The sequence below is a fragment of the Ptychodera flava genome, chromosome 13, assembly GCF_041260155.1.
Source record: "Ptychodera flava strain L36383 chromosome 13, AS_Pfla_20210202, whole genome shotgun sequence".
Lineage (NCBI taxonomy): Eukaryota > Metazoa > Hemichordata > Enteropneusta > Ptychoderidae > Ptychodera > Ptychodera flava.
This window is the reverse complement of record NC_091940.1, coordinates 38,112,725-38,140,078: the sequence shown is the minus strand read 5'-3', so window position 1 is coordinate 38,140,078 and position 27,354 is coordinate 38,112,725. Positions and strand designations below refer to the sequence as shown.

At 35.6% G+C, this 27,354-nt stretch overlaps 2 protein-coding genes across 2 annotated transcripts; both read right to left on the bottom strand.

The window, feature by feature from the left end:
• Positions 1–1,034: 1,034 nt before the first annotated feature.
• On the bottom strand, positions 1,035–19,676 carry LOC139148396 (phosphatidylinositol-3-phosphatase SAC1-like). Its single transcript, XM_070719832.1, has 18 exons — positions 19,530–19,676; positions 17,183–17,280; positions 14,266–14,343; positions 13,464–13,591; positions 12,510–12,659; positions 11,872–11,965; positions 11,005–11,192; positions 10,684–10,770; positions 9,960–10,028; positions 8,905–8,984; positions 8,495–8,593; positions 7,750–7,888; positions 7,211–7,280; positions 6,519–6,591; positions 6,033–6,126; positions 5,035–5,136; positions 4,582–4,642; positions 1,035–3,685 (listed from the first exon to the last, which is right to left on the bottom strand). The coding sequence occupies exons 1-18, from the start codon at positions 19,553–19,555 to the stop codon at positions 3,549–3,551; spliced, it is 1,773 nt and encodes a 590-aa protein (XP_070575933.1). The 5' UTR covers positions 19,556–19,676; the 3' UTR covers positions 1,035–3,548.
• Positions 19,677–20,816: 1,140 nt separating this feature from the next.
• On the bottom strand, positions 20,817–26,520 carry LOC139148394 (proteasome subunit beta type-5-like). Its single transcript, XM_070719831.1, has 6 exons — positions 26,337–26,520; positions 25,020–25,164; positions 23,928–24,139; positions 23,523–23,552; positions 22,311–22,515; positions 20,817–21,888 (listed from the first exon to the last, which is right to left on the bottom strand). The coding sequence occupies exons 1-6, from the start codon at positions 26,478–26,480 to the stop codon at positions 21,797–21,799; spliced, it is 828 nt and encodes a 275-aa protein (XP_070575932.1). The 5' UTR covers positions 26,481–26,520; the 3' UTR covers positions 20,817–21,796.
• Positions 26,521–27,354: the final 834 nt, after the last annotated feature.

Sequence of the window (27,354 nt, the reverse complement as noted above, 5' to 3'; positions counted from 1 at the left end):
TTATCATGCACTTTCTGATGTTGAATACCAGACTAAACATGAAAGCCCATTTTAACCATCCAATCAACACAATTGTTTTCAAGAGCTCTTTATAGATCAGGCTGTAAGAAAGGGCAAGTCCTCCTAGTATGTCGTAAAATTTAACGAGCCATAAAAAGACAATGGAGGATTGTAAATTAAGGAACAAATTTACAGGTAAATATAGTCATAAATTTAAAACATTAAAGTGAAAGTATCGAGGGACCAAGGCTAATTTGCAGCCAGTGTAATTTACTGGCGCCCTTGCCTGCTATGGTCTGCTCTATTGTATAAATAATGGAACTGAAACTTTGCAGGTCAATGACCTGTGGAGCTTCAGCGATATCCAACAAGTCGGGTTTCTTTAAAGAATTGTCAGCTACAATTGCCTTAGGAGGAAGGGAGCAGCTGAAATCATGGGATATAGTTTTATACATGAAGGAAGCAATGCAATGGAGGATGTTTTCAGAACCACAGAGGTTAAAGAAGCATTACATTTATGCATTGTGGCAGAGCACTGACCTCACCGTGTTCATTTGTAAAACCTTGAATGCCCAGACTGACTGCTGACTGATAAATGGGAGTGGGTATTTTGAGAATGATCATTCATTCTGTTTGCCTCAGAATTTCTGTATATTTGTGGAAGTAGCATGTGCTGACAACTCTGAATGCAGCCTTGTCTAAAAATCAGCCATCATAATGTGTAAAGCAAGCTGTAGGCAGTCTAAATTTCTGGCCAGTTGCTGCTATTGTAGCCAGTTGCCGCTATTCTTCTTCTGTGACTACTGCCCTCTATCGCCATATTTTTTCAAACCATTGGATGATTTTTTGAAAGTTGTAAACAGATTTCCCTGACAGATAAAAAACACCTTACTCCCCCTATAGTAACCCTATCATTGTACCTGATAGCACTGATTGGTTCATTACACTCACATGACACTCAATCTCTCTGTTCCCCTGTCCTCTATCATTCTCACAAAAACATGAGTAAACAGCAACATCATAGGAACTACTGGTTGATTTTAAGATTTTTTGCTGTCTTTATTTTTCCATGGACTCTTTTTCCCTCAAAGAATCAGCATAAGATTATTTACAATAGAGAATAAGGAAATTCACATAGTTGGAATTGTGGGTATATCTTGAAAATTTCAAAACCAGAAAGAAAACCAAGAATTGATCTTAAAATCTCACACACGTTAGATTACCATGTTCACATGAACTGCATCCAACTTTTCCAGTAAATGCCAATTGAAAATCACCAACTCCGTTGAATTTACAGCAAGACAGAGGTACATACTATTAGTTCCATTCGTCCACATACTCTCAAAAATTTGGTCAGTTGTTAATTAACACTCACTGAAAGAAAGGTATCATACAGACTATAATAAATATAGTCATTGAGCATATCATCTGATGTATCCTTAGGAAAATTACAATTATCAATAACCAACACCATATGCCTAATACAGTGTACTTCACATACAAACCTGGTGGTTGACATGACATCCCAGATAACCATATTATTCTATCTCTATCATCATGGACATTCATGTCTGCATCTATCTATATACTGGAGTCTATTGTTGTAATAAGTAAGTCTTCTTCCCGACTTCTCCGGCCAAAACTTTTTTCACACAATCTGCCATCCTCTATATTGTTAACTATGCATTATCTGCTAACATGTATTGGTAAATTCTGTGGAAAGAAAGTAACTGACGCAATGAATGTATCACAACTTGATAATGATTTCTATAATTTGACCTACACGGTATTTTTTTCAAATCTTGCCACCCTACCACGCTTTAGCTCTCAATTGCTGGAGAGAAAATCGGCCACTAGTCCATCAAGTTCTAAGGAAAGTAGCGTATATGAATGGAAAGGTAAAACCAATGATATTTTCAGAACAATGTATTTTATGACATTTGTGAGTGATCCTGATTAGATTGTACCAGCTTTCTTTTGTTACACACAAACTAACACACACACATACCTGTATTTGAATTTTGTCGCAATTTTGTCAAGTATTTCAATGTGACTGAAGTCGATATAAGCCATGACACCAAGGATATAGCCATGGCTGCATGCAGATTCTTTTGAATGTTTTTTGTAACTATGATTAAAGACACAAACTTGCTGAAAATTGCACAGGTAGAAAAAAACCATGTGAAACACTGAAATGCATAGTGGAGATTCCTTGAGGATGATTCAATAAGAAAATTTCTCCTATGACAAACAATAGCTATGGATTCTGTGAAACTTGCTGTTCAGAAGATTTACAAATCAAGTTAAATATCGCATTTATGTTTTCTATGAACAACTGTAACATTTGTTGTGAAAACACTTGTTGTTACCGTTACAACTAATCAGATATAGAATTAAAAGTTTTTCTCATGTGTGACTATCTCCATTATTCTACCTGTGATAATGTAAATCTAAAAACAAATCATTGATCTTAAAATTGATGAAATATGTAAATTTCCCATGACAATAATGACAAAATCTTCTCCCTGGAAAAATCTTAGACTTGATGTCCTATACTCCAAGGAAATTCACTTAAACCAGTGGCAGTATGTGTATTTCTACTTTTTGGCATCCCATGATGCATTGGGGAAATGTTGATTATTGAATGAGACTAAAAGTAACTTAACTTTTCACAACAAAATTGTACTAGGCAAATACATATTTTATAATAATGAAGCATAAACAATAAAATGAAAAATACTTGATATGTCATACAGATTACACAATTTAATGAAATATCTGAGAGTTTGAGAAAAAAAGAAATATACATTTTACTGTAGTCAAAGCTTTTCCGAAATCAGACATTCTATACAGTCCGGCATGCAGACGTTTTGATTTCATGTAAAAAACCTGACTTAGACCAAACATTTTTGTATGCAAGCAAAAAATAAACTCTATTAAAACAGAATAAGGACAATCATATATTACAGAAAGGATTTTTTTTTATCATTTGCACACTGAACGTACTATTTCTGAGAATAAAGAAATATTTTTGATTCTGATATGACTGGTATATTGTACCTTCATGAATGCTGAGTAAATTCAATAGAAAAGTCAGTACACTGATGTCATATGCTGGAAAGTTTGTCATTAAAATTCACATCTTATCATACTTCGGAATAATATCCATGTGATACTGAAAAGAAACAGAGTTCTGCACAAGTCAACTTTAAAAACCTTGCCAATATTGTTGAAGTTTTTAAAAAATTTCCTCCATGAAGTAAATATTTTTACCCTAAAGGGTAACACATTACATCTTTTTACTTCAGGTTTCTTACATAGAGAAAGAATGGCAATTTTTCAAGAGGATGCCCGCATAATATCTCAAATAATTATTTGTTTGTTGTCACACATATTACTGCAAAGCCATTTTTCCACAAATGTACTTTTCCAAAATTTCACAACTTTTCCTTTGCGTTCTCTATGACAGATACCCAATAATTCACAAATCTGACAGTACACAAGAATTTTCAAGCTTGATTGAGGTAGGATAGGCTGTCATGTGCTCTTTATTCCATCTTCAATTTGGATTGGGCGAGTTTTGGTCTGTCAACAAATTCCACACCATTGTAATAGATAATGGACAGCGTCAATAATGTAGCAGCTCCCCAGAATAGCACATACATTGCTTGTTGATAAAACTCCGCTAGAAAAAGAAAGAAAATAGAAATGTGTTTTTGGAGAAATAAAATTCAAATCACCCCATGATAATCAATGAGTTACATCCTATTGCAACAGCCTCTGATAGCTTTTCAATGGCAAACACAAAGTTAATGCACATTGCACTATGGTGTGTAGATTAGATATGTATATATTCTGCACAATTTAGGATCCATGTTTCAAGCATTGATAACTTCAACACCCATTTCTCTCAACCAAATAATAGTCAAACTTTGCAGACATACACAACCAGGTTTTACCGATGTGAGGTTATGAAAGCGTTAAATGTTCCGTGTTTCTCAAAAAAAGAGAAGAGATGAGAAAAACAATTCAAAACAACACTTGCTCCCCTAATTCTCATTGTAGTGATTCATCTCTGCCATAGAAACAACAGAGCTGATGCAAAATGGGGGTGGAAGGTGTCAAGGAATAAATATTACAATAACACTACTTGTAATTTTCTCAACCACTTGTCAATTCATGGGAAAGACGGTTTTCAAAAGAGACAATTTTCGCATGAGGAGACTATTTCACATCGAGTAAAACTACCAATCACATCTCCAAATTAATATTCTGTACCAGCACTAAATTAATAGCTAACACTGCATGAATATGAATCAAATCCAGTTCTATCTTCAATTAAAAATCTGATTTGATTCCATGGACTTATCCATTAGTTATACTAAGTTTAATTAAATGGCAAAAAACCAGCAGTTGATTAATTATTGATTTTTTTCTGTTTTGATGATTGCATTTGTACCTGTAGCCATATACATAAATATTTACAGGGCTAAATACAGCGATTGAGATCAGCCTACACTAACAGACTACAAAAACATAAAAATACTACAGGTTGAGCACAATGATGAAATACTGTCTTACCTGCTGGAATTAGGAGACATATTATACACATGGAAAATGCAACAAGTGCAACTACTGGAAGCTGGAATAAAAATAATGGAAAGTATTGAAAAATGTGGACTCTTGTTAAAGTTATGGGGTCAAGTTCAGGATTAGGTTGGAGGTCGGCAAGAGTTGGCATTGTTGTGATAATTCTGAAATAGACAACAACTGCCACCTTCTGGGTCCACTGTTCTGAGCCCCCTCAAAAATAATGTGTTACGTTTAGAGAGTGGTTTATCATTAGACAATAAGTCATCACTACTGGCAGCCAGTATTACATTGCATGGTAGGTTTGGATGTCAACCCATTAGAGACAGATATGTATGTTGACATTTTAAATGTATTTTCTCAGTGTTTATTTTACCATCAAAAGCACACAAAAGCATTACTCATTGAAATCCAGTGATTATTCTATCACTACATGGTACTCACAGCTATGAATTTGGCTTCCTTTTGTTTCTGCAAAGGTGAGGGCACCATGTAAGCTTCCCCTTCATCTATGGTATAGTTACCAAGGAAAAGATCAATTGCATCCTATGGACAGAAACAGACAACATGGCAGTGATTTTTAATTTGCTATCTAACACATCAATCTTCCTTTGACACTGTTTGAAATTACCTGTACAACCTGAATGGTTACCTTTGGCATTGAGCAGGAATTTTCACCTATACCAGACTGGTGGTGAGGAAACTTTAATGCTTGAAAATGAACAAATAACATGAGACAGTCTACACATTGGTTTTCATGCAAAATGAACAGATTGATGAAGGAACTTGTAAATTAATTTCTCTCAGACTACTCCGATTTAGTAGTGGGTTAGTGTAAGTCTTCTTTATATTTTATAAGCACTTGTAAAAATCACAGCAAACATTAGCATACATCAGAAACAAATTTCACTTTCACTCACATCATCACTCACAGAAAGAGAGACTGTGATACAAGAAATACGATTATAATACTATCATGAAAGGTACTCATTTCTTTGAAAATTTTGGGAAATACACGAAAAATTATTGAAATAACATGGACGTTTTTGGTGTTGATGGCTGACTGAACTCCATGGTATACACATTTCAGGCCTCTATCCTCTGAGAAAATGACCTCTGCCTTCTAAAAATAATTGCCATGCATTAGTGAAAACCTTCACCAATACCAGTGTGATGGATTTTTCATTGTAATATCAACATTTGTCAAGAAAATCCAACTACTGGGTACTCTCTGCACAAAGTTGTGTGGTAAATGTACAGTAGTAATCATAGAGTTCAGGAACAGACACTCTTTTGAGGCAGCAGGTCTACGTTGGCTAAAAACAACAAATTTGTACATATTCATTGACAATTGTCAGTCTCTTACAAACAATGAGAGTATCCAGCACTGCATTGGTAATGGGCTGGAACAGAGGCAACTCTTGTCTGTGGTTCACTCTTACCTGTCTGAAGCCATCTGAGAAATTATTTTTGTAATATCTGATAGATGAATTATAGCCATCTTTTATGAGTCCCATCTTTGTGCGTTTACCAGTCCTGTCAATAATTTATATTCAGTTTAACATCAATTATTGTTGATATATGGCATTTTCAGTCAATAAATTTACAAGCAATAAACAAAGAAAGTAAAATCTCAACTGACTGCAAGGATTGTTCCTTTAAGAGTGTTTATCGGAATTCAGTGCTTCAATGTTATGACTGTTTGAAGGTCAAACATAAAAATTTGGAAATTTGGTTGACTAAAGTCCCTTTTCATTTCGGTACGTATCAATCAACAACTCATTTAGTTGACAAAGTAGTACAGGATTTTTGTCTACTTTCCATTGACATGAATTAATTATGCACATATCATGGTTAACTCATATCATGGTTAACTCATATCATGGTTAACTCATATCATGGTTAATTGAATGACTGAAATGCCATACCTTGTATAATCTGTTTTCAAAGCACCAGTACCGGTGTATTGCTTAGCCAAGTAATCAGCGTTGTCTGCCCAGGCTTGGAAAAGCAGAGAAAACAATTTCAAACTGCCTTGTCACTGTTTTGTTTGCTTGTTTATTGTTTTTTTTGCATATAAAATCAACTGTGCATTTATTCATCTAAACATGATCACAATTAACTCTACAATGAGTAATTGCTCTTGACGACACTTAAATTGAGAAAAAGAATTAGAATTAATGAATACTATTTTTTATTGGTACGCCCACAGTGAAAAAATGAACAAAAAAGAGTTACAAAAGAATCGATTACCGGCAAGTCATTAAAATTTTGCATGGATATCACTACATCAGTCAAATGACAGAGTAAACATCTGTACTTGACATCATTTACGTGATTTGTTTGACAACATTACAAAGCTTGAACTGAATTTCTAATCACCATGGCGTCATTAATCCTACCATCCTTATTCTCCATAGGTAAAATGAACCGTACCACCGGACATAGTAGAGTTAGTCATGGTTGCGTCGTGCCGTTATGTTCATTTGAAGATGTTTTCAGGAACTCTGAAAATGCATACCTAAGGTTCTGGGTTCATTGCTGACATTTTTCCATTGCAGTATCATGACATTGAAGAATGTCCAAATTTGTCAAAAATTTCACAAAGCAAAATACTTACTATTTCTAAAGGTATATTCAAAATGTGTTTGATCAGTTACACTCTGGTTGGGCTGCAATACTTCGAATTCCTGTGAGAAGAAAATTTAGTATTTCGAATAAATTATGTGATTAAAAAAATGGAGAAAATAAACACATGAGATGACTTTTCTGCAATAGCTGGGCTTGTGAGGCAATGAAAATGGCAACGCTTTGATTCGTAAGGATGATAGCAGTAAATATTGATAAAATTGTCACTCATTTCCAGAAAATAAGCACATTTCCAGTTTCCTCCTCAAAGAGCATATTCAAAACCAAAGTATTAACCTTGAAAATACAACACACTGTATACACATATGCAAAGTTATTGTGGATACATGAATCTGGTCCAGACAAGAATTCATTTGTCAACAACAACAATTGAGAAGTAAGCACATACAGGCTGTGCTGACAAGTTGTGAACGAGGCAATTTGATATGGTTTTGAAAGTGGAAGAAGAAACTATATTCATAACAGAACAAGCATGAATTAAATGTTAAAACGAATGCAGCTTTAAATTACTTTGAGTTGCTCTTGTAAGGTTTTCCTTGCAAGTAAGCTCTGTACTACATTGGTTCTATCAAGGCAGTCGATGCAGTTTGTACGGAAAACGCCCTCCTGGGTTCGTTTCACTGTCCCGTCTCTCAGCATCATAAAATACCTGGAAAGTAACGGCACAACAGAAATATTTAGGCATTTCTGAAGAGAAAAATGGGAATTTTTACCGATTTACTGTGGATAGGAATGAAAATGGTAGTCACAACCGTGTTACAGGTGCTTATGGCTGTTTGCTTTAATTGACATCTTTGTGACATTTTATATAAACACTGTCCATCCTCAGAGTCTATTTGTTGATTACAGAAAAAAGTTTAGAATTCACCACCCTAGTCCTGAGATATTAAATTCACCATTCAGACACAGAACACATCTTTGAGTAGAGTAAAGAACAAGGTGGTTCAACTGGTCTCTAATCTTCAAGTATTTTATGATGCTGATGAAATTTAGTGAAGATTGGAGACCAGTTGAACCACCTTGTTCTTTTTTCTACACATCTGCTATGGTCTGGCCGTGTTCCCAAACTCTGCTCATAACTTCAATGGTTGTGGTTGGACTGACCCTCTTCACAACACTACTACATGTTTGACATTAACTAACAACATCTCAACACTATGATTCAACAGAATAAACTTTAGCTATCAAGAAATTGCAAAAAGCAGTGAAAAAATAGTAAAGCAATAAATTTCTGTCGAGATGATCTTTATCTTACCCCATATCTTCTTGGTCCTTGGCCAACCTGTCTATTAATATTGATAATCTATCCCACCTCATCTTTCTACACTCAAAATGGAAGTCAAAAGATTCATATCTGTAAGGGAAATGGATAAATTGATCACTAAGGTGCTAACCACATCTGATGTTTGTGTGAAGCGAATTACTTGTAATTTTGTAAAAGAAATTGCCAATAGATCTTTTAATTACTGAGCACATTGATACCTTTATTTCACTTCATGATGGTTTTGTTTGTGCAGATTTGAACCATTCTCTATTCCAATGAAGAAATTATGATGACTGCCAAGCTAACACAAAGATTTAACTAATGAAATTACCAATCTCTATTTAGGCAATGATTAAATTTCATGACTGGAAAAATTACTTGCTTCTTGGATCTAAACTGACCTTATTAGATTATTCTCTGTCTCATAAACTGATTTTGCAAAGGCTTTCTCAAGTTTGTCTTCAGCTCCTTTGTGGTCAAGCTGTGGAAAAAGAATAAACATTGGAAATGATTCCATCTGACAAATGCTCAGAATTTGTTAAGGTAGTATGTGCCTCGAAAGTGAAAGACTTAAATTTTTTGCTCAAACTTTCCTAAATGAAACTTTCAACCATTTTCTTACCAAATCAACAATAAAAATCGGAGGTCACCGTGCAAAGTTTGGAACTAGTGAAACAAATTACCCAACGTTGTGCGATATTTGACATTCAAAATGGCTGCCATCCCTGTGTTAACTTTATGGGGGGAAATTAAATTTTGAGTTTTTGAAAAACTAAGACAGCCAAAGTTTTTCTTTCTCCAAGAGCTTTAAAATGAGCCCCAACAAAGTGGTAGATCAGAAAAGAATCGTAGAAATTTGAGAGTCTGAATATCTGTCCCCGAGGCACATTCTACCTTAAGTGGATAATATATTTGTTCAGTCTTCAATTATCTCCACAATTCCAGCTGAGCAATAGTTGACTTGCATCTGTGGGCAAATACTTCCAGGTATTATATCTTACTTTAAAAACAGCAAATGAATCTATTTGTGAACCAAAACACCCTGTCTGTTTGTCTTTTCATCCAGATTTGACATTAGAACAACAAATCCCTTACAGATTGTAGATTGGTTGCTATGCTTGTACATTTCTTAAACCCTTTAAGTTTCTGTGAGTGAACAGATATAAATGAACAGAATACAAATTTTTATTAACCCTTCGAGTGCTTTCATTTTTCCAACCTAAATTTTAACGTAGAAATTTTACCAATTTTACTGATTTTTTTCTGTAATTTTTTTATAATTTTGGACCAAATGGACATTGCTTTTCATTGGCTACACTTTCTGATCAAAATTTTGGGAAAAATCTGAAAAAATTGACTGGGTTATATTTATAAAGGCAACAAAAATTTACTATGGCACTCAAAGGGTTTATGTAATACTGTCTGTCAGTTTCATTTTGCACATGTTAAAACTTACCAAATTCACAATCACCTGTCTGCCATAATTCACAATTTGACTGTCAAAATGCCTCTGAAATCCATCTAACTGTAGAGGAAACAATACAATTAAATTGCTTGTGGCTACATTAGGTACTCAATATACACAGAATTTGGCAATAAGTAAATGTTTTGTCTCTTATCCATGCATGAAGACTAGCCTTGTCAGCATTTTTTCATTTCACTCGAAAATATCAAATTTCAGAAAATGACAATGTGCTACACATGGTACAAAATTTGATACCCATAGCATCATATGTATACACTGAAGTTCCCAACAGTGATATTAATGTCATCACCTTGTGGGATTCAAGAATTACCGCTATATACCATCATCCCTGTAATGTTGTAGTCGTGCCATGTATAAAGCCAATAACTAAGACTAAACAGCATCATCAAATCATTTTTGTGAGAGACTTTGGATGAGAAACAAATTTTTTGAGCTTGTAACTGCAGAAACTATCTTTGAATGAAAATGATGTCAGACTACATGGCAATACAGAAGACTAGTAAATTTTACCAATTTGGTTTTCAGCAGCTGCACCTGATGTATTGGTCAGATAGCTTTACATGATGCATGGAGTTGTCAGCAACTCAGGTCTATAGGTCATAGGTAAAATCCCTTTGTTCATTTATTTTCAGGCTACTCGTTGAAACGCAGAAATTTGTACTTTCAAAGATATCCAACAAATGAATGTACTTACTTGTTTCCTTGTGTGGCTAAGAAGTGGTGTTGGTTTGTATTTGAGATTTGGTCGCTGAGACCAAAACATAGGTACTGAGCCCCTTGTCTGTGAAATAGAAAGAAATACATCATGTAATATCACAACAATGATATCAATGAAATTGTCATCTCTCACTGAAGACCAGTTATACTTATCAGTAACATACAAAGAAAGTTTTCTGAAAATTGTGAAAAGCATGTCCATTCATGGTCAAAGTTGTCACTTGTGAGAAGTTGAACGATGACTTTGATTTATTTATCTGTCAAAGACCCAATAAGCTAAGCTCTAAAATGGACTCACCTGCACAAAGGACGCAGTGTTTCCTTGATATTGCACGATTTGCTCTGTTTCTACGTAGTTGGCAGCATGCCCTTCACTGTCTACACCTCGCATGTAGTACCTTACTCCGGCACGAAAACAGCTACGACGTGAAATCAAAATGTAATCGAATTGTTTGTTGTTGATTGAGCAGGACTTAATCCCAACAACTGAATGAAATTTGAATTAAGGCCAACAACTTTGAATAACTAATAATATCAATGGTAGGTTGATGACACTCATTGTGTTTGTTTTTGGTGAATTAATCTGTTTGTGTTAATTTTTTAGGAATATCTGATGGTGTGAAAAGTACATGATGATGCAAACATTTTTGAAGAGAAGCATGTGAAAACATCAAATATGATGCCATGATGTTTTGAAGTCTTGCTGAGGAATGTTACTCACAGCCATTTCCCTAAATCTTGGAAGTGAAATATCCTGAAATTTTCCAAAGGTGACAATTATTACAACCATTCAGAAAGAATTATCCAATATCCTTTCATTTGCTTGGCACAGATAAATCTAATTAATGGATCAACAGTAAAGTCTGCTGAGAGGAGGTAATTTTGTTGAAAATATTACTCAAGGCAAATTACAGGTAAAAATCTATTTTTAAAATATATGTAAATATGAAATGATATCAGAAACAATAGTGAAAACAATATACTTGGTAAATTTAGGAAAACAGTAATTATTAATGGATGGCTTGCAATCAGCAAATATGGTCATGAGTTGTATGGGAAGGTGTACAAAGAAAACAATATTTTAGATGAAAATACCAAACAAAACTCATCAATCAAAGGTCTGGATCATACAACACTGAAAAACATACAAATTTCACAAGGATACATCCAAGAAGTACTGGTAAGATAAATCTGTGTAGTTCCGGTTGATTGGCTAATTCTCGTAATAAATGTCCATTCCAAACAAACCTCTGGTCAGCCTACAGAAGGAATATAATCAATATTTCAAAGTTAGAAATTTTAAAATCTATCATCAACTTCTTGTCTGAGACTGATAATCTTACACACCCTTTCAAGTTGTCCAGGTAACACTAAACGATTCTCCCTTTAAATTGCCTTTCTTCATTGGATAATTTCAAATATTTTGATATACTGCTACATGTATAATACAACTACCATAGCAACACCGTTCTACTTTTCAATATGACAAACAGGAGAATAAAAAGTAATTATTTATTATCAACTTGTATTTAAACTTCAGTTCTGTCTGGTTCTATGATTCATCAACATTTTCACACTGTCTCTATTAAATACACAATCCTTGAAAATGCTGTAGAACTGCTTTCCTGTATCACTTTAACATTACCAAACACATCACATCCAAATTATTGACTGATCCGCCCAATGAATATCAATTATTTTGTTGATGTTTTATTGAATAGCAGCAGAATTATTAATTTTGGAGTATCAGAACTACTGACATGTTTTTAAAAATTTTCAAACAAAATTCTATTTTGAACTTACTCTTTCATTTAGAGGCATCGACAAAAACTCTGGGCTGGTGTTGTTTAATCTTGCCACTGTATGGGTCAAATCATATGTTGTCGAGAAAAAAAAATTTTCCGTGTGGAGTACGGCATCCACCATTCCAAGGTAAACCTTATTGTCTTGTATCTAGATGACATGTAAAAAAATTCTGTGAGAACTGAGGCAGAATGAAAAACTAAAGATGAAAGGCAAAATTTCAACTCTGGCATCAAATACAGAAATGATCATGATCTTCTTCTTGTCTCTGAAAGGTAGCTTCATGAGACTCCAGGTTCAAAGGTTGAAGGTTCAAAGGTTAGAGGTGCATATGTAAGCAAAAGGGATCAGGGAATTCAACTACACCTCCAACTGGTTTGCATTGAAGTTTGAAGGGACCATGAAAATTTAAGTACTTCTTGCAATGAATCTTCTGTATTTCAAATTCACTCTTATAATTCCCATCATGACCGTATGGTTAGCTGTTAATTCCCAAACGCAAATATGTCTGCCTGTAAGATGCCTCAATGCATTCTGACACTTTGGAAATGTACAATATTGATAACATACATATCATGAGTACACAATATCATTTTAAGACTGTTCTATATGCAAAAATTGTGTCATCTCTAGTCATACATTTTATCATAAATTTTGATGCGACAAATTTTCTCACACTGTTGACTACACATTGGCACAGTACATTAGTGACATGAATATTCATGAAGACATCATCACAAGACGCGATAACATCAAATGTGAAAGGTGAGATATTTTGTGCAGCTTGCCTTTTGAAAACAACATTTTCCCACCCAAAAAAAAATTCACATAATTCTTCATAATTTCCACATATGAGTCTTGAGTCTATCCAAGGAAACTTTTTTTTAATTGACATAAACATCTATTTTTTTGGCTACAATTGTAAACTGTGCACTTCTGTTTATAAAGTCTCACCTGATCTTCTGTAAGGTGTGTGTTTGTGTTTCTGTACTCCAGTATCTCGGTGGCATCTATTTTCCATATTGATTCTCTGTTGATTTCGCCAACTTTGCTCCTTTTGGTGATGACTATGAGGTATGGACCTGAACAGTTGGAAACAATATACACCATCATATAGTTTTCTTCAATGGTACATATGCATGTTATTTTATTTTCTCTACAGACCTATATCTATCTATCTGATCTAATCTGTAAAAGATCTATACTGGTAATTTATAGTTACAGATTCATAACTCCTTTTTGATTATGTAGCATATAAAGTCCATCTTTGCACCAAAGTCCATGTTCACTTGTTTGAACACAGAAACAATACACCTAATTTGATGGTGTTCTTGGGTTTTCACAGACAGTCAAGACAATCACAAGCCAGGATTTCAGAAATGACATCTGCTATTTAAAATTTGATCCTTAATTGAGGTTCCATGCAAGTTTCAAAGGTTAAATGGTGAAGCATGTTGACCATGAAATCGGGAGATGCAGAATACTGGTTGTATTTCATAGTGATTGGGGAAGGGGGTGTGGGGGGGTGGCAGAGTAACCTATTACTTGACATATGTGTGCTATAACTTTCATGTCTCGTATTATCCTATCTGCAGAAATGATCTCGCTTCAACTGCCATTGATGATTCACAATGACACCATTATGCAAAAAAGTCCTCATTTGGTATTCTGGAAGTTGAACATTACTATGGAAACAAAAATTTGCTGGTCAGAAAACCTGGTAACTTTGTGAAATTTAGCTGTCTTTGTCACTTACCAGTAACGAGTCGTATCATTCCCATGATGCCATAGATACCCTTCCGTATGGCGTAGGGAGGCACTTGTGCATCATTACCTGTGAACAGAGTTTAAAATTGCAAATTTAAATTTACAGTAGCCTAAACTGGTACAGATGGGATGATTTTATTCTTTTGGTTTAACTTTCAATCCATAGAAATATCCTTATGAGTAGCGTAATGCCATTTTTCATTGATTCATTAATCTTCCATTCCTTTGTGTTATTCCAAATGACCAAAGTTCAAAAATTTTCGACAAATTTGGTACTGCGCATTTTGAATATTTTAATACACCATTTTCTGCTGTCATAAGGAAACAACAATAATAAATGTTTTTTCCTCAATAATTTTCACTAGTACATTGATAGTATGTAGACTAGCATGCATCACCAGCGAGATGTAAAACATAGGGCCAAAGTCCCTGAAGCTACTATAGACATGGATACAAAATTAAGTATTTCCTGACTGTATGAAATTATCTCACTAAGGTCATCCTAGGGACCTGTAAACCAAATATTAAAGCTGTCTGACCTGCGGTTTTGAAAAAACAAGCGACCCAACAGTTGACAGAGCTCTGCTGTGTTATGTAGAGAATAACTTTTTGTGACACATGTATTGATGAAGAAGGTGGATATCTTTGATAGCTCATTTCAGGATGGCCTGACCAAAAATGGCAAAATTAGCTGCAAAAATACAAAATTGATGATTTCATCATAATTTCAATATATTACATTAAGATAAAGCCTAGGAACCTGTATACCAAATATCAAAGCTATCAGATGAGTAACTTTTGAGAAACAAATATTTTGACCAAAAATGGCAAAAATTGACCCAAAAATACAAAATTGAAGATTTCATCAAATTTCAATATATCACACTAAGACAACCCCTAGGAACCTGTATACCAAATATCAAAGGCATCAGACAAGTAGTTTTTGAGAAACACATTTTTTGACCAAAAATGGCAAAAATTGCACCAAAAATACAAAATTGCAGATTTCATCATATATTCAATACATCATATTTAGTTCATCTGTAGGAACCTGTATACCAAATATCAAAGCTGTCAGACAAGCGGTTTTGATGAAATAAAGTTTTGATCAAAAATGACAAAAAAATTCCTTAAAAATACAGATTTGCATATTTCATCACAATTTGAACAAATCTAAGTTGGGTTATCCCTAGGGACATGTATACCAAATAACAAAGCTGTCTGACCAGCGGTTATGAAGAAGATTTTTTACCAAAAACGCCTTTTTGGTGCTAATTTGCATATTTTCCACAATATCAAAAATTAAAAAAAAATAGTTTCTCATAATCATATTTTTCATCTACACAACAAATATCAAATCAGTAAGTACTGCAGTTCTCAAGATATTTGAGTGGACGGACGCCTCACAAACGGACATACATACATACATACATACATACGCACAGACTGACGCCGGACGGATACCCATCCCAATAGCTTCTACAGACTATAGTCTATAGTAGCTAAAAATGCAAAACACACAGTGAAGCAGAGCTACAGCCTGGCAAAATCAAGAACCAACGTAGAAGTGCACAAAAATCACATGTTTGACACTGACCTTTATTTCAGAACAAAAAGCAGGCAATTTCAAAATGTACATAGAAAGTATTTTAAACATGATGTAAGTTTGCTGAGACACTTTGACAGTGTACATGTGCATACAGTTCTGAAGAACTTCAATACACAAAAACCAAGTCTTTCTGAGGTTCTAACATCCAGATAACATATCTTGGCCCTTATTCTTTGGCACATTTTGATGTAAACATTCAGTCTGTCAACTGAAATACCTCCCCTGAACTGTCAATGAACTCTGAATAAACAACATTGTTGTAGATTGTCTAGAAATGTTCAGCATTAATGATAACTGCATACAGTGTTTCTAAATTCACCAATAATTTCATATCAGATTTGTTAGACAGCGTAGAGAGTGCTTTTGCTTCTTTGGCAAAGTTACAATTCACCAAACAAACCACAAAAATTCATGTTCAGTGCTTGTTAAAGAGTTTAGTCATGGGAAAATCCACCATGAACAAAGAAAGAATCCATCATATACAGAGATTGTACATTGTGTATACAATATTGTTTATCACACTATACTCCCACAGAGCAGACTGCTTGACACTGTCAGCCATAATGCTGGTCGAAAACTAATAAAAAGGTACAAGGGCATGGGACCCTTGAGTCTTGCAATAATTTATGAAAGCACCCTGTATTTGTCAAAACTTTTTCTTTTCTGTACTGAAATCAGGCTAGTAAATATATTGACATTCTATGCCAAATTAAAGTACACCGAAATGACCTATATATACAATTAAGGTAATATGCACCTCGAAAGTGAAAGACTTAAACTTTTGCTCTGACTTTCCTCAAGGAATCTTTCAATCATTCTCTTTCAAAATCAAGAATAAAAATAGGGGGTCACCGTGCAAATTTTGGTACTGGAGAAACAAAAACCCAAGATTTACCGATACCTGAAATTCAAAATGGCCGCCTTCCCTGTGTTAGCTCTACGGCGAAAAATAAAATTTTCGATTTTCGAAAAACATGGCCGATGAAAAGTTTTCTTTCACCAAGAGCTTTAAAATGAAACCCTACATGTGGTATATCAGAAGAGAACTGTAAAAGTTTGAGAGTCTGAATGTCTGTCCCCGAGGTGCGTTCTACCTTAAGTGCTGATGAAAAACAAATGAAGTGTTAACATATAATATTTCACTCACTGATAAAACTATAAACTTATGTTACTTTCTCTCCTCCTCTTTTCAATTATCTGTACTCTGAATGACAGTAAATATTTATACATTCACAAACACTCACAAACTACTTGTCAGTCAATGAGAATAACATGACATGATGGTATTTTACATTACCTTCTAAAGTTAGTTCTGAGCTGATCCTATCAATGACCAGTACTTCTTTGGTCCCAGAATCCCTTGGTGTGACGTAAAACTTATCATCAGTTATGTGCCTGCAGGATCAAAGTAGCAACACACTCTTTGAAATGAAGTCTTTATCCAACAAAACAATTCAATTGACCAGAACAATGTGTGGTTAATGGCATCAATCCAAAATTTAAAAAAATTAAAGCTGCTTGTCTCATTTATGTGATGACTTGATCAAGATGATTCTCTTGGTCTTATTTTCAAGAACAATTATTGTTACAACGAATATAGTGATGTCACTGCAATTATACAGGAAAATTCAATGAGGAAAGATACATTCATTGTAATAACATGTTATATATGAAGGAGGTGCTTGATTTGATTGACATGCCAGTTCATTGACTTTTAGTAATCGGTGCAATCTGTGCAATACGCAACATTGCACCAACAGACACAATCATTTTGCTATGTGCCATGGCGCCAAACTGAGTTGGGTGATACTATGAATGATGGGGTTGGCAGCTTGGCAGTCCATGGCGTATTTTTCAATGGAGCACAGAATAACAACAAATTACTTGTCAACTTGACAGAAAAATGTGTGACGTAGGCTTAATGTTAAATAAGTTCAAATTATGAATAGAAATGAAGTTGATGAAATTGAATTTAGGACGATCGGTGCTTGGTGGTCTCCTTTTTTAAAGTCAACCATTCGTGGTCTGCCCGGCGTTCAGTGATTATACTGAGACGCGACATCGGACAATCTCAGTCCTGTGCACCTACAACTTTCAGTGACCTTTCAAGAGTATACCCTGTACAAAGCAAAGTCTATCGCGCTAAACTAAATATATCATATCAATATCATTATACATTATACCACAAAACGAGAATCAAAATATCAGGCATGACGTCTGTGGTCTAATTTCAAACTTTAAACTTTATACGCATAGAAAGAACGGTAAAATGTCACACTTGCTTTCAAAAACATCTTTGCAACAAACTGACAGTAGGCCTAAATCATAGTGACATTGGGGAAAGGGTGTCGGTCATCGTTTTCATTACCAGAAAGTCGCAGTGAAATGTTACCGTGGTAACACAGTGTGTTGATAGACAAGTTGGCTACAGATGGGGACATGTGGATATGCTATTCAATCATATGATCTCGAAGTTGGAAGCAATTCACACTCAAAGTCAAAGCCAAAAAGACAAAGTTAAAATTGGCTGATAGTTTTAGTTTTTCACGCCAAGATGTGATTCAGTTTTTCACGCCAAGATGTGATTCAGCAGCATCATCGGGAAAATGATGTACATGTCCCATTGTGCTACGTGTACAACGTTTCCAGCAGGATCTCAAGATTAAGTTGGCACAATGTTGCGTATTGTGGTGCAGATTGTGCAGATTACTAAAAGCACAGTTCATTTGACAGCTTTCTCACACAGTTTCTATCGTTTTCAAACAAAAAAATCCTGCTGTATAACTTTAAGAAAATTTTTTTTCTGCTCTGCTTACACGCACTTTGTATTAAAAGTGGAGGCGTATGGGTATGGATGTATATGTCAGACCAATGAGACCATGGCGGTAAAAAACCTCCATGGTCAGACAGACCCTGTGACATGCATGAAAATAGGGGTCCCTGTTTCAATGGCAGTGTACAGTATATGCAAAACATGCGAGGGGCGGACCCTTGAACATAGCATAGTATCAGATCGAACATGTATATGTACGAGTAACTGACATAACAAGACGGGTATGATGTTCATCACAATAGCATCGCTGCGGCAAAGTAAAGAAGGCATACAAAGTTTTTTTCGGGGTGTTTAAATGGTCCTTTAGTGCAAGGAAATACACATTACAAAACTAAGAGATACAATGTCATCCCGTTTGTGTGGCAGCATGTGAACAGATGGAGGCTGGAAAAGATGCGGGCCGGCCGATATGAACGTGGGCAAATACTCCGTGCTGTAGCCTACATCGATCTCGCGCCAGGTTGCACGATTTTGAGCCAAGCCAAGTACGCACAACAGAATCATCGTCCACACCTCGATTATACGATGCTGGTACGAGTGTATCAGTGTGGTTTCCCGGAATAAACCGGAAGATGGGACACCATCGATGACTGACGCCAGTTCAGACTATGTCTCGCCCTTGTACCACCCATCACCCGGTGCTCAGTGCCGGATGGGAATCACGTATGAATGATCGGTAAAAAGATATCGAACAACATGGAAATATCGACCTCTCGTTCCTCTAAGGTATCGATTAATTCAGAAGAGTCGCTAGCTTAAGCCCTGTCTAAGTGACTGTCACGACGTAAATGTTACACCCCCATAAACTTACAGAATCATGGACTCGTGCACGGCCATCTTGATGTCTGTACCAGCCTCACTCACTTCGCCGGCGGATGTCGTGTCACTTCCGCGTCAGCGTCGTTGAACTTTCAACCAGTTTTGTGGAGACAGACGGGAAGAGGCTCATGGGAGTTTGCACACACCAACTCTCAATATGAACTGCGCCACCAGATGATCGTATTATCTGCAACATTTTCCACCACCATAAACAAATGATTGAAAAATATTTCTAGGGAATTCACTAAAACCGTTTCATGATTCCTTTATCTTCTCAAGTAACACACTAATGTAGTGGTGTGAATCAATGTCTACTGCTGAAAAATTTTGTCAATTTCACTTTTTTATCAGAGCTCTTGAAATGTAGTTTCCCTCATAGAAAATAGGCACCATTTCTTTACATTTTTGTGATCTTGATTTCAAAGGCCAACGAATTCACTTGAAATCAGTACTATTTGTATATAAATGGCATGTTATATAACAATAATTTGTTTCGTATTTGTTTATTTACGAGTACTCAAAAAAAACATGGCGGCGCCCACGAAAGAAGGGTACACTTCCGGTTACTCGCATAGTATATTATGAATAAGCGCATGCGTAGTCAGTAAGCCGCTGGCGCGACTATTATTGCAAAAATACTCTTATCATTTGTGCCATTGAAAGTAACTAAAGAAAAAATTCTCAGAAATGGCCGCATATAGAAAATTTTAATGAAATTCATTCTGGGCAGCCATACCATATCATTTCACAAAATTGATAGAGTACTATGCTTTATGCAGTTTGACATAAAATTGTTCCCATAATTCTCAGTAATGATGACATATAAGAGGATTTGGCCCCAGTAAAGTGAAATCAAAGGCTTTTATACAGGAAGGCAAATTTTATGTCACGAAGGCAAATGTCCTAAAGGTAATGCTCCTGTCACAAACTTATGCTGACAACTTCAAGAGAAAGGGTTTTTGAAAACGTTATTCCATGAAGCTTTCCTCCTACACAATGATACAGGATTCTATAATGTTCATATGCATTTCAGAACATACTTGGCGTAGAAAAATCTTTGCTCATAAAAGATGTAGTGTGGCATAGATTGTGTCAATGACATTACCAGTATTTCCTCAAAATAGCTCAATTTCCATAGATTCCAAATACAAATTTCCAACTGTGTGGAACATGACCATCAGGGTGTAAACAAAAAAATAAATACAAAAGACTTCCTGACTTCTTCAGAATGTTGTGTTGGTGATGTAGTTTGCATAAATTGAAGCTCCAGAGACAAATGTTATTCATAGTGAGTCATACTGACCCTTTATTGATGCTCTGTACTATATCTCCATTGATGATAAAAATATTGACAAATTTTACATCACAGCTTAAAGTGCTAGGTGAGAGGTCACTAACAATAACCCAACCCTTTCCTTCCTTTGCAGAGTCCTCAGTACAAAGCAAAGGAGAGAAAAATTTGAGATTTTACAACAGTTATGCAGAGAGAGGATTTAACCATCAGTATTGACAGGACATCATTTTCCTCAACAAACATATTTGCAAATTTCATGCTATTTTCTGTGTTGTCTCTTATATTTTGTACCAACAGCTTGAAGCTCAGTGGCGATCCACACATGAATCACTGGCCTTACATGGCACTATGCCAAACATAACACATCTGCAACTCACTGCATACATGCTGAATGAGTTCACTTCATCAATTGTATCAAATTTCATGGAACCGACAGTGTTTATGTGAAAAATATCCAGGGAAATCATGCAGAGGTTAATAATGCTTCATGTATTGGTCATAGCAGAAATCTATTGGGACAGTTAAGACAACATCAATTTACTGTAATATTTGTTATTTATTTCCCACTGAGGGATGTAACACATGTCAAAAGCTCAGTCATCACCAGAGCATCTATTCTATATACCCGATGTTGCATTCAAACTGTGACGGTTTGGATATATACCATGGACAATTTCCATTGCCCCTCTCTTTTTTGTGAATTACAGCAACAAAACAATCTGTTTAAAATCGGATGAAGAGAAGGCAACCCGTCTAACTTTGCTTCATCTTAATTTTGTAGACATCTGATGAATGGAGGTACATGCCATCTCTACATCATATTTTAATCAGCCTGAGCTACAGAATTACACTTATCTTTCTATCTGTACTTTAAACCTAATGCTCAAAAACAGTATGTGTTCTGAATTCTCAAATAAAAATACTTTAACGTTATCAAAAACTTAAAGACTAAAGAAGTGTCCATTTTATTTGTTTTTCTCTTCTTGATATTTGTAGTGTAGCTCTCCAACGTCATTCTGTGACACTTTGATCCAGCCAGTTTCTTTCATATGATACACTGTAAAAGGACAAAAAACAATATTTACCGTCTTCTGAAAAAGACTGTGTCCACACTGATATAGTCACATGAACTTCATTACTTTATTGGACACCATTTCTCATTTTACATCTATATTGCCCATATATGTCATTGTACAAGCTTCTAAGAGCTAATACCAGACTTGCCAAAAGGAAGCTTGGTTTTCACAATAAATGCAGTATGGATTCCGTTTGATATTTTTCATCTCATATCGATTGTATTCACTTATATATTGACAAGCAAAAGTTTGTACTTCTTATGTGTACCATCGGTTCATGTATACAAGAAATTATATCTACATCACAGTATCATTTTCAGCGTTAGGAGATGAGGTATAATCAAACAGGTACAAAAGCTACAACGTCTATCTCACCAAGGCTGAAAACTTTGTGTCTACTTACAATTAACAACACCACCACTGTATGCATCTCTGTGTGTTGCATGATAGATAGCTCTCTGACCTAGGTCATATGCTTCAGGGACTGTCAAGTCATACTTGTATCCGCTGTCCAGGACACCGTATGCATATGTTGAACCAGATCCAACAGAAAACATGTAATTAGTAAGTCTGGTGCCGTCACTGTCTACATAGTAAAGGCCTGGCCCCTGCAATACAAAATATAGTGTGATAAAACACATGCACTGCATTGGAACTTGAACGTAGGATTCAGTGTAACCTTTACTTTTAAAATTTATCCCCTCTCAAGATGGTTACCTTCATAGTGGTATTTTCAGCCAATATTCTTGAGGACTGAGTTTTTATTTTGGTTTTATTCTAAGCCGGATAATCTACATAATCTTTCTGGATAACTCACATGTTGAAGATTAAGATCTGACTATTAGTATGCAAGCATTATCAGGAATGCAAGGATACACTTCATACATTTGGTATAATTTTGATGTTTTGAGAATAGAAACTCAAGATTACTTGAAGATATGGGGGATAAGATGGATAACATATTGTCTTAGGTTGACCTTGAAAGAAGAAAGTTTGAACGGCAGCTATCATCATGTTCTATCTTTCAACTAAATTAAACATATAAGATGTGAACAGACACTACGTCAGGAAAAGAAAATTTTTTCAAGAGATTAGTGTAAAGCAATACAGAAATGATTCTTTTAGAAACGGTTTGGTCAAAGCAGGAAACATCAAGAAAAGTATTTTGTTCTTGTGTACAAAATCCATGATTCTAAACCATTCTTCATTTGAGTTGTGAACGTTTCATAATTTTATGTAGTACTTCAGATAGCCTTTTTTATTAAATCTAACCATACACAGGTGGAATAAATTTTGAGGGAAATCAACAGATTTGAGTGATTCTGTCTGATACTAGTCCTGGTCTTCACATCAGAACCTTGAATCTGAATGGACCACAGTACAAACAAAACCTTGTGCACAAGTGTGCATAAAAATGCATGTACTTCTACGTGTGTTTCTGCATGTGGGTTTGCTTATACTGCCATCACATGATCTTTTGGCTGTACTGAGTCTGGAGAAGACCGTGTGTCATTTTTATTCTGGACATTACTGTGACTGTTTTGCGCTAACTTAACTTTGTTGATGATTGATGTGTTTAAATCTTGAATTGGAAGTAAAAGAATTCAAAACTTACCCTTTTGTCCCAGCCACAAATCATTGTACCCTGAGAAACAAAGATAGATTTGATATTGTTATAATTCAGGATTACACTGAAGTGTATGATTTAATATTGTCTTCATCAATACACATACAGAATTGGCAGCTACAATTATAGAGTACAGGACTGCTAAGGACATATACTGATTTACAATATATATGAAATATAAGCTCTCTTTGGTATTTATACACATACCAAATATGAGCTAAAAATGATTTCTTGTGAATTTAAAATACAAATTACGACATAAAGTGGATTATGATGAAGTGTATGGTTTAATATGGCCTTCATCAAAATAGACACACAATTGTAAAGGAATGTTATTACATTCCTGGCTTATACATGTGTATTTATAAAGCTATGATAGAATTACCAACTCACCATAGAAAGACCCATTCCTTTGTAGTTGTAAACCATATTAGCAAGAAGTTTGGATGCTGCAGCTACTGAAATCCTTTCTTTGTTTCGTAGTTCATATATCCTACATTGTTGTGCTAGAACTCTTTCCCAAAATGAACAGTCAGCTGCACCGCCAGCCATTGTACCAAGTAAATATGGATTTATTTCAATCACTTTTTTTACTGTCTGTGATGCTGTAAATGCAAGGAAACAATACGGTGAGAAAATGTTCAGTCTTTGAGATCCTACGTTCTTAAACGGGACGTTACAGGACCGTGGGCGCACAATAGTGGGATTACTGATGACACAGCCATTACATACACTGGGCGGGAGTTCTTAAATTCTCATAGCATCGCTTTGACCGTATGAGAAATTTGAATAGTCATGATCGGCAAAGAGGTATCAAATGGTCTTACAGGGAACACATTTCGAAACATATGCGTTCTCCAACAAAAAGCGGAATATTTTTTCAATTTATTTTCAAGTCAAGTTTAGTTGCTATATATTCACAGACATCATATACAAGATTAAATTACAATGAACGCCCGAAACATGTCAAAATTATGGGATTCTGGGACCAAACACGGCACGTCTGATCAGAAGCGTGGCTTTTTTACATTTGCACAATTTATGATAATTCGGCTTTTATAGGGGAAGTTAAAACAAAGCATTTAGATGGACAGCAGTATATACAAACTTATAAGAGTGAAAAGTGTAGTTATGCAAACTCCTGTGTGCATTTATGTACATTTTTATGTTCCTACTGACTTAACAAGATTTCTAGATTTGCCTTCTTTGCGGCTGCAGTACTCAGTGTGTATTATTTTATTCCAGATGGAAAGGAATAAGTACAGAAATTAACTTATCATGCCAAAAGTAATCATCAAAGGGTAGAGGCATCACAAAAATTTCTGACATCTAAACCTTATCATCAATTACTCTGAGTATTAATGGGCCAAACCACATTATGGGATGACAGCTTATGATAAAGCTGTGAATGGGACAATGCTTACACAAAGACTCCTCTGACAAAAAGACAACTCTTTGTGTGTGTAAGGTTATAAGTTGTATTACCTATGAATGGTCCTGCTGTTGCTCTAGAATCCACTGCAACTATTACACCATGCTGGAATTTAAATGCTAGTGTTGTTGTACCGTGATTGAACCGAATTCTGATGTCACTGCTTTCATTGTCAAACTGTTTCAAATACTCTGCAGGCTGAAACACAAACAGAAAACAAAACCATGTACTTTAAAATTGTTTGATGCAATTAAATTAAGTAACGTAAATGACGTAATAGAGCTAATAATTTCCAATCCAATGGCTCTTGTCTCATACCAACACCAACATACACTTTTATACATGTACTTCGAGCTAACCAGGTTTACATTTTTTCTTTTTGGAACAAGGGAAATATTACTGTGAATCATCACATACAATTTCATTTGAAATCATGAGTGTATTGCCAGGACCTGGTACAGATAGTATGCAGATACCGCAACTGTTTGCTTTGGCACACAAACCAGTGTCCTGCCTTACATTTTAGCAGAGGTTAAAACAAGTCCCATGGGTTTCATGTTACTTCATAAATTTCCAATTTGCTTCTCTTTGCTAAGGGGTAGCAAGATTGTTACTTCACTTTAAAGAAACACATGTATTTTCCTTAGTTGCAAAATTATAGCGCTACGGTGAGGGGGTCGGTGATTTTTTGCTTTTGCGACCTCGCTCACCAGTAGCTACAATGCTGAAGGCGCTGTAGCGTTCAAAATAAGCGCGTCGCACATGTGCGGCATTTTGATGTGAAATCCCACATATTTACTGCGTTTGGTTATACCGATTTATCACTACTGAAACAAAACACTATACTACACTGACCTTATCATTTATAGGGATTGGTATTTGTTCAAACATGTTGATCGCGTTCTAAAAACATTTCTTGGAGACGCCATTAGCAACTTTCAGTAATTGCGGCTCCCAGAAACAAGCTCTCAATGTTTATTGACGTTTTACCTCAATGTAAATTGTCAATTTAATGAATATTTGCAGAAAGTTTGGTTTCACGATCATTTTCAAATGGCAAGTGTCATCAAAAATAGTAAGGCATTTCCCTTGCAGGAGTAAGATACAAGCAGGCTACTAAGTTCATGAAATTATCATTCTTAATATCCCCATAATCTCTCAAAATTTATTGCGGATTAACTTTTTCACTTTCCCTAAGTGGAACATGGTTTGGTGTGGCGGTAGGTAGTCAGGTAGTCATACTTTCGCATTGTTTTGTGCACACATGCGGTGCTCTTAGAGATAAATGCTATGTCATGACACATGATGCACCGACTAACAAAACACACCATGCACCAATCTCTTTTAAAGTTCCTGTTAACGACACTTACATCACTAAAAGTTGGTACTTGAAATTTTGGCTCGGTAAAAAATTCGGGCTCAATACTGTCCACCGCTTGGAACGCAGGTCCCCTTGATGCCGTGCCATTTCTTGAACTAAACTGTGGGATTCCACACACACTAGCGAGCGCCATCTTGCTTTTCCAAATGTGCACATCAACGCTTGTAACAAATCAGTTGATTGGACACTGTTACTGACTAACGCCTATTTCCATTGGTTGACATATAGGAGTATTAATGACCGGAAGTGTTACTCAAAGGTCACACAGCTGACTTCTGATTGCGGTGAACAGTTTGTCTGGACAAAGCAAACATAAAGAGGCTGTGAGATCTTATGAGAAAGGAATCTGGTGTGGATATTTTGAAAACCTGTCATCAACAAAGTCGTTTATCTTTTCCACTCATCACAAACGACTTAATGTCACAACAAAATGCATCGGACATTTAGATAACGCACCGTGTACTGTCTTTTGTGTTTTGCCCAGTGAGGACCCAGTCACCAGCCGGTTTCAGCTGTGATGTTGATGTTTTCAAACAAAGCATCGGTCCACAGTCTTCCTTGACCCCAGGGTTTCATCATCAGTGGAAACCATTTAGTTTGAGCACGAACATTGTGGAGAAGCCTGTCTGTGACGATGAAGGATATAATTCTTGCGCTGATGTCGATGTTTGCTTCTCTAGTCATCGTCATTTGCATTGTGGTTGTTGGTGAGCAATTCTATTTTCATTTTTTCTTGTCTTTTCGGAGTTATTTACTACAGTTGTCAACACGTGTAGTTTGCACGATGGAAGACTATAAGTTTCCTTGAATCATCCTCAAATAAAAATGAGCAGAAGTAGGCTATCGTTTGTCCACACAATATTCTCTTAAAGGTAAGACTAGAACTGCGAAACTGCGCAAGGAAAGCATATGGATGCATAGGTATGCGTTATTGTTGGAGTTTGGTCTGTAGATCTACCACTGATCTCTCTATCGATTGTGTGCTTTTGGGAAGTAGGTTTCTAAAT

Bases quoted from the DNA above. Each gene is read 5' to 3' on its own strand.
- LOC139148396 (XM_070719832.1), bottom strand. From the start codon at position 19,555: ATGGCCGTGCACGAGTCCATGATTCT. The intron at 13,592-14,265 runs GTAAGTGACAAA...CCAACTGTTCAG, and splicing joins AATGATACGACTCGTTACTG to GTCCATACCTCATAGTCATC. The intron at 3,686-4,581 runs GTAAGACAGTAT...TTCTTTTTCTAG, and splicing joins ATGTCTCCTAATTCCAGCAG to CGGAGTTTTATCAACAAGCA.
- LOC139148394 (XM_070719831.1), bottom strand. From the start codon at position 26,480: ATGGCGCTCGCTAGTGTGTGTGGAATCCCACAGTTTAGTTCAAGAAAT. The intron at 23,553-23,927 runs GTGAGTTGGTAA...TTTGTTTCTCAG, and splicing joins AAGGAATGGGTCTTTCTATG to GGTACAATGATTTGTGGCTG. The intron at 21,889-22,310 runs GTAAGTAGACAC...GTCCTTTTACAG, and splicing joins CAGTGGTGGTGTTGTTAATT to TGTATCATATGAAAGAAACT.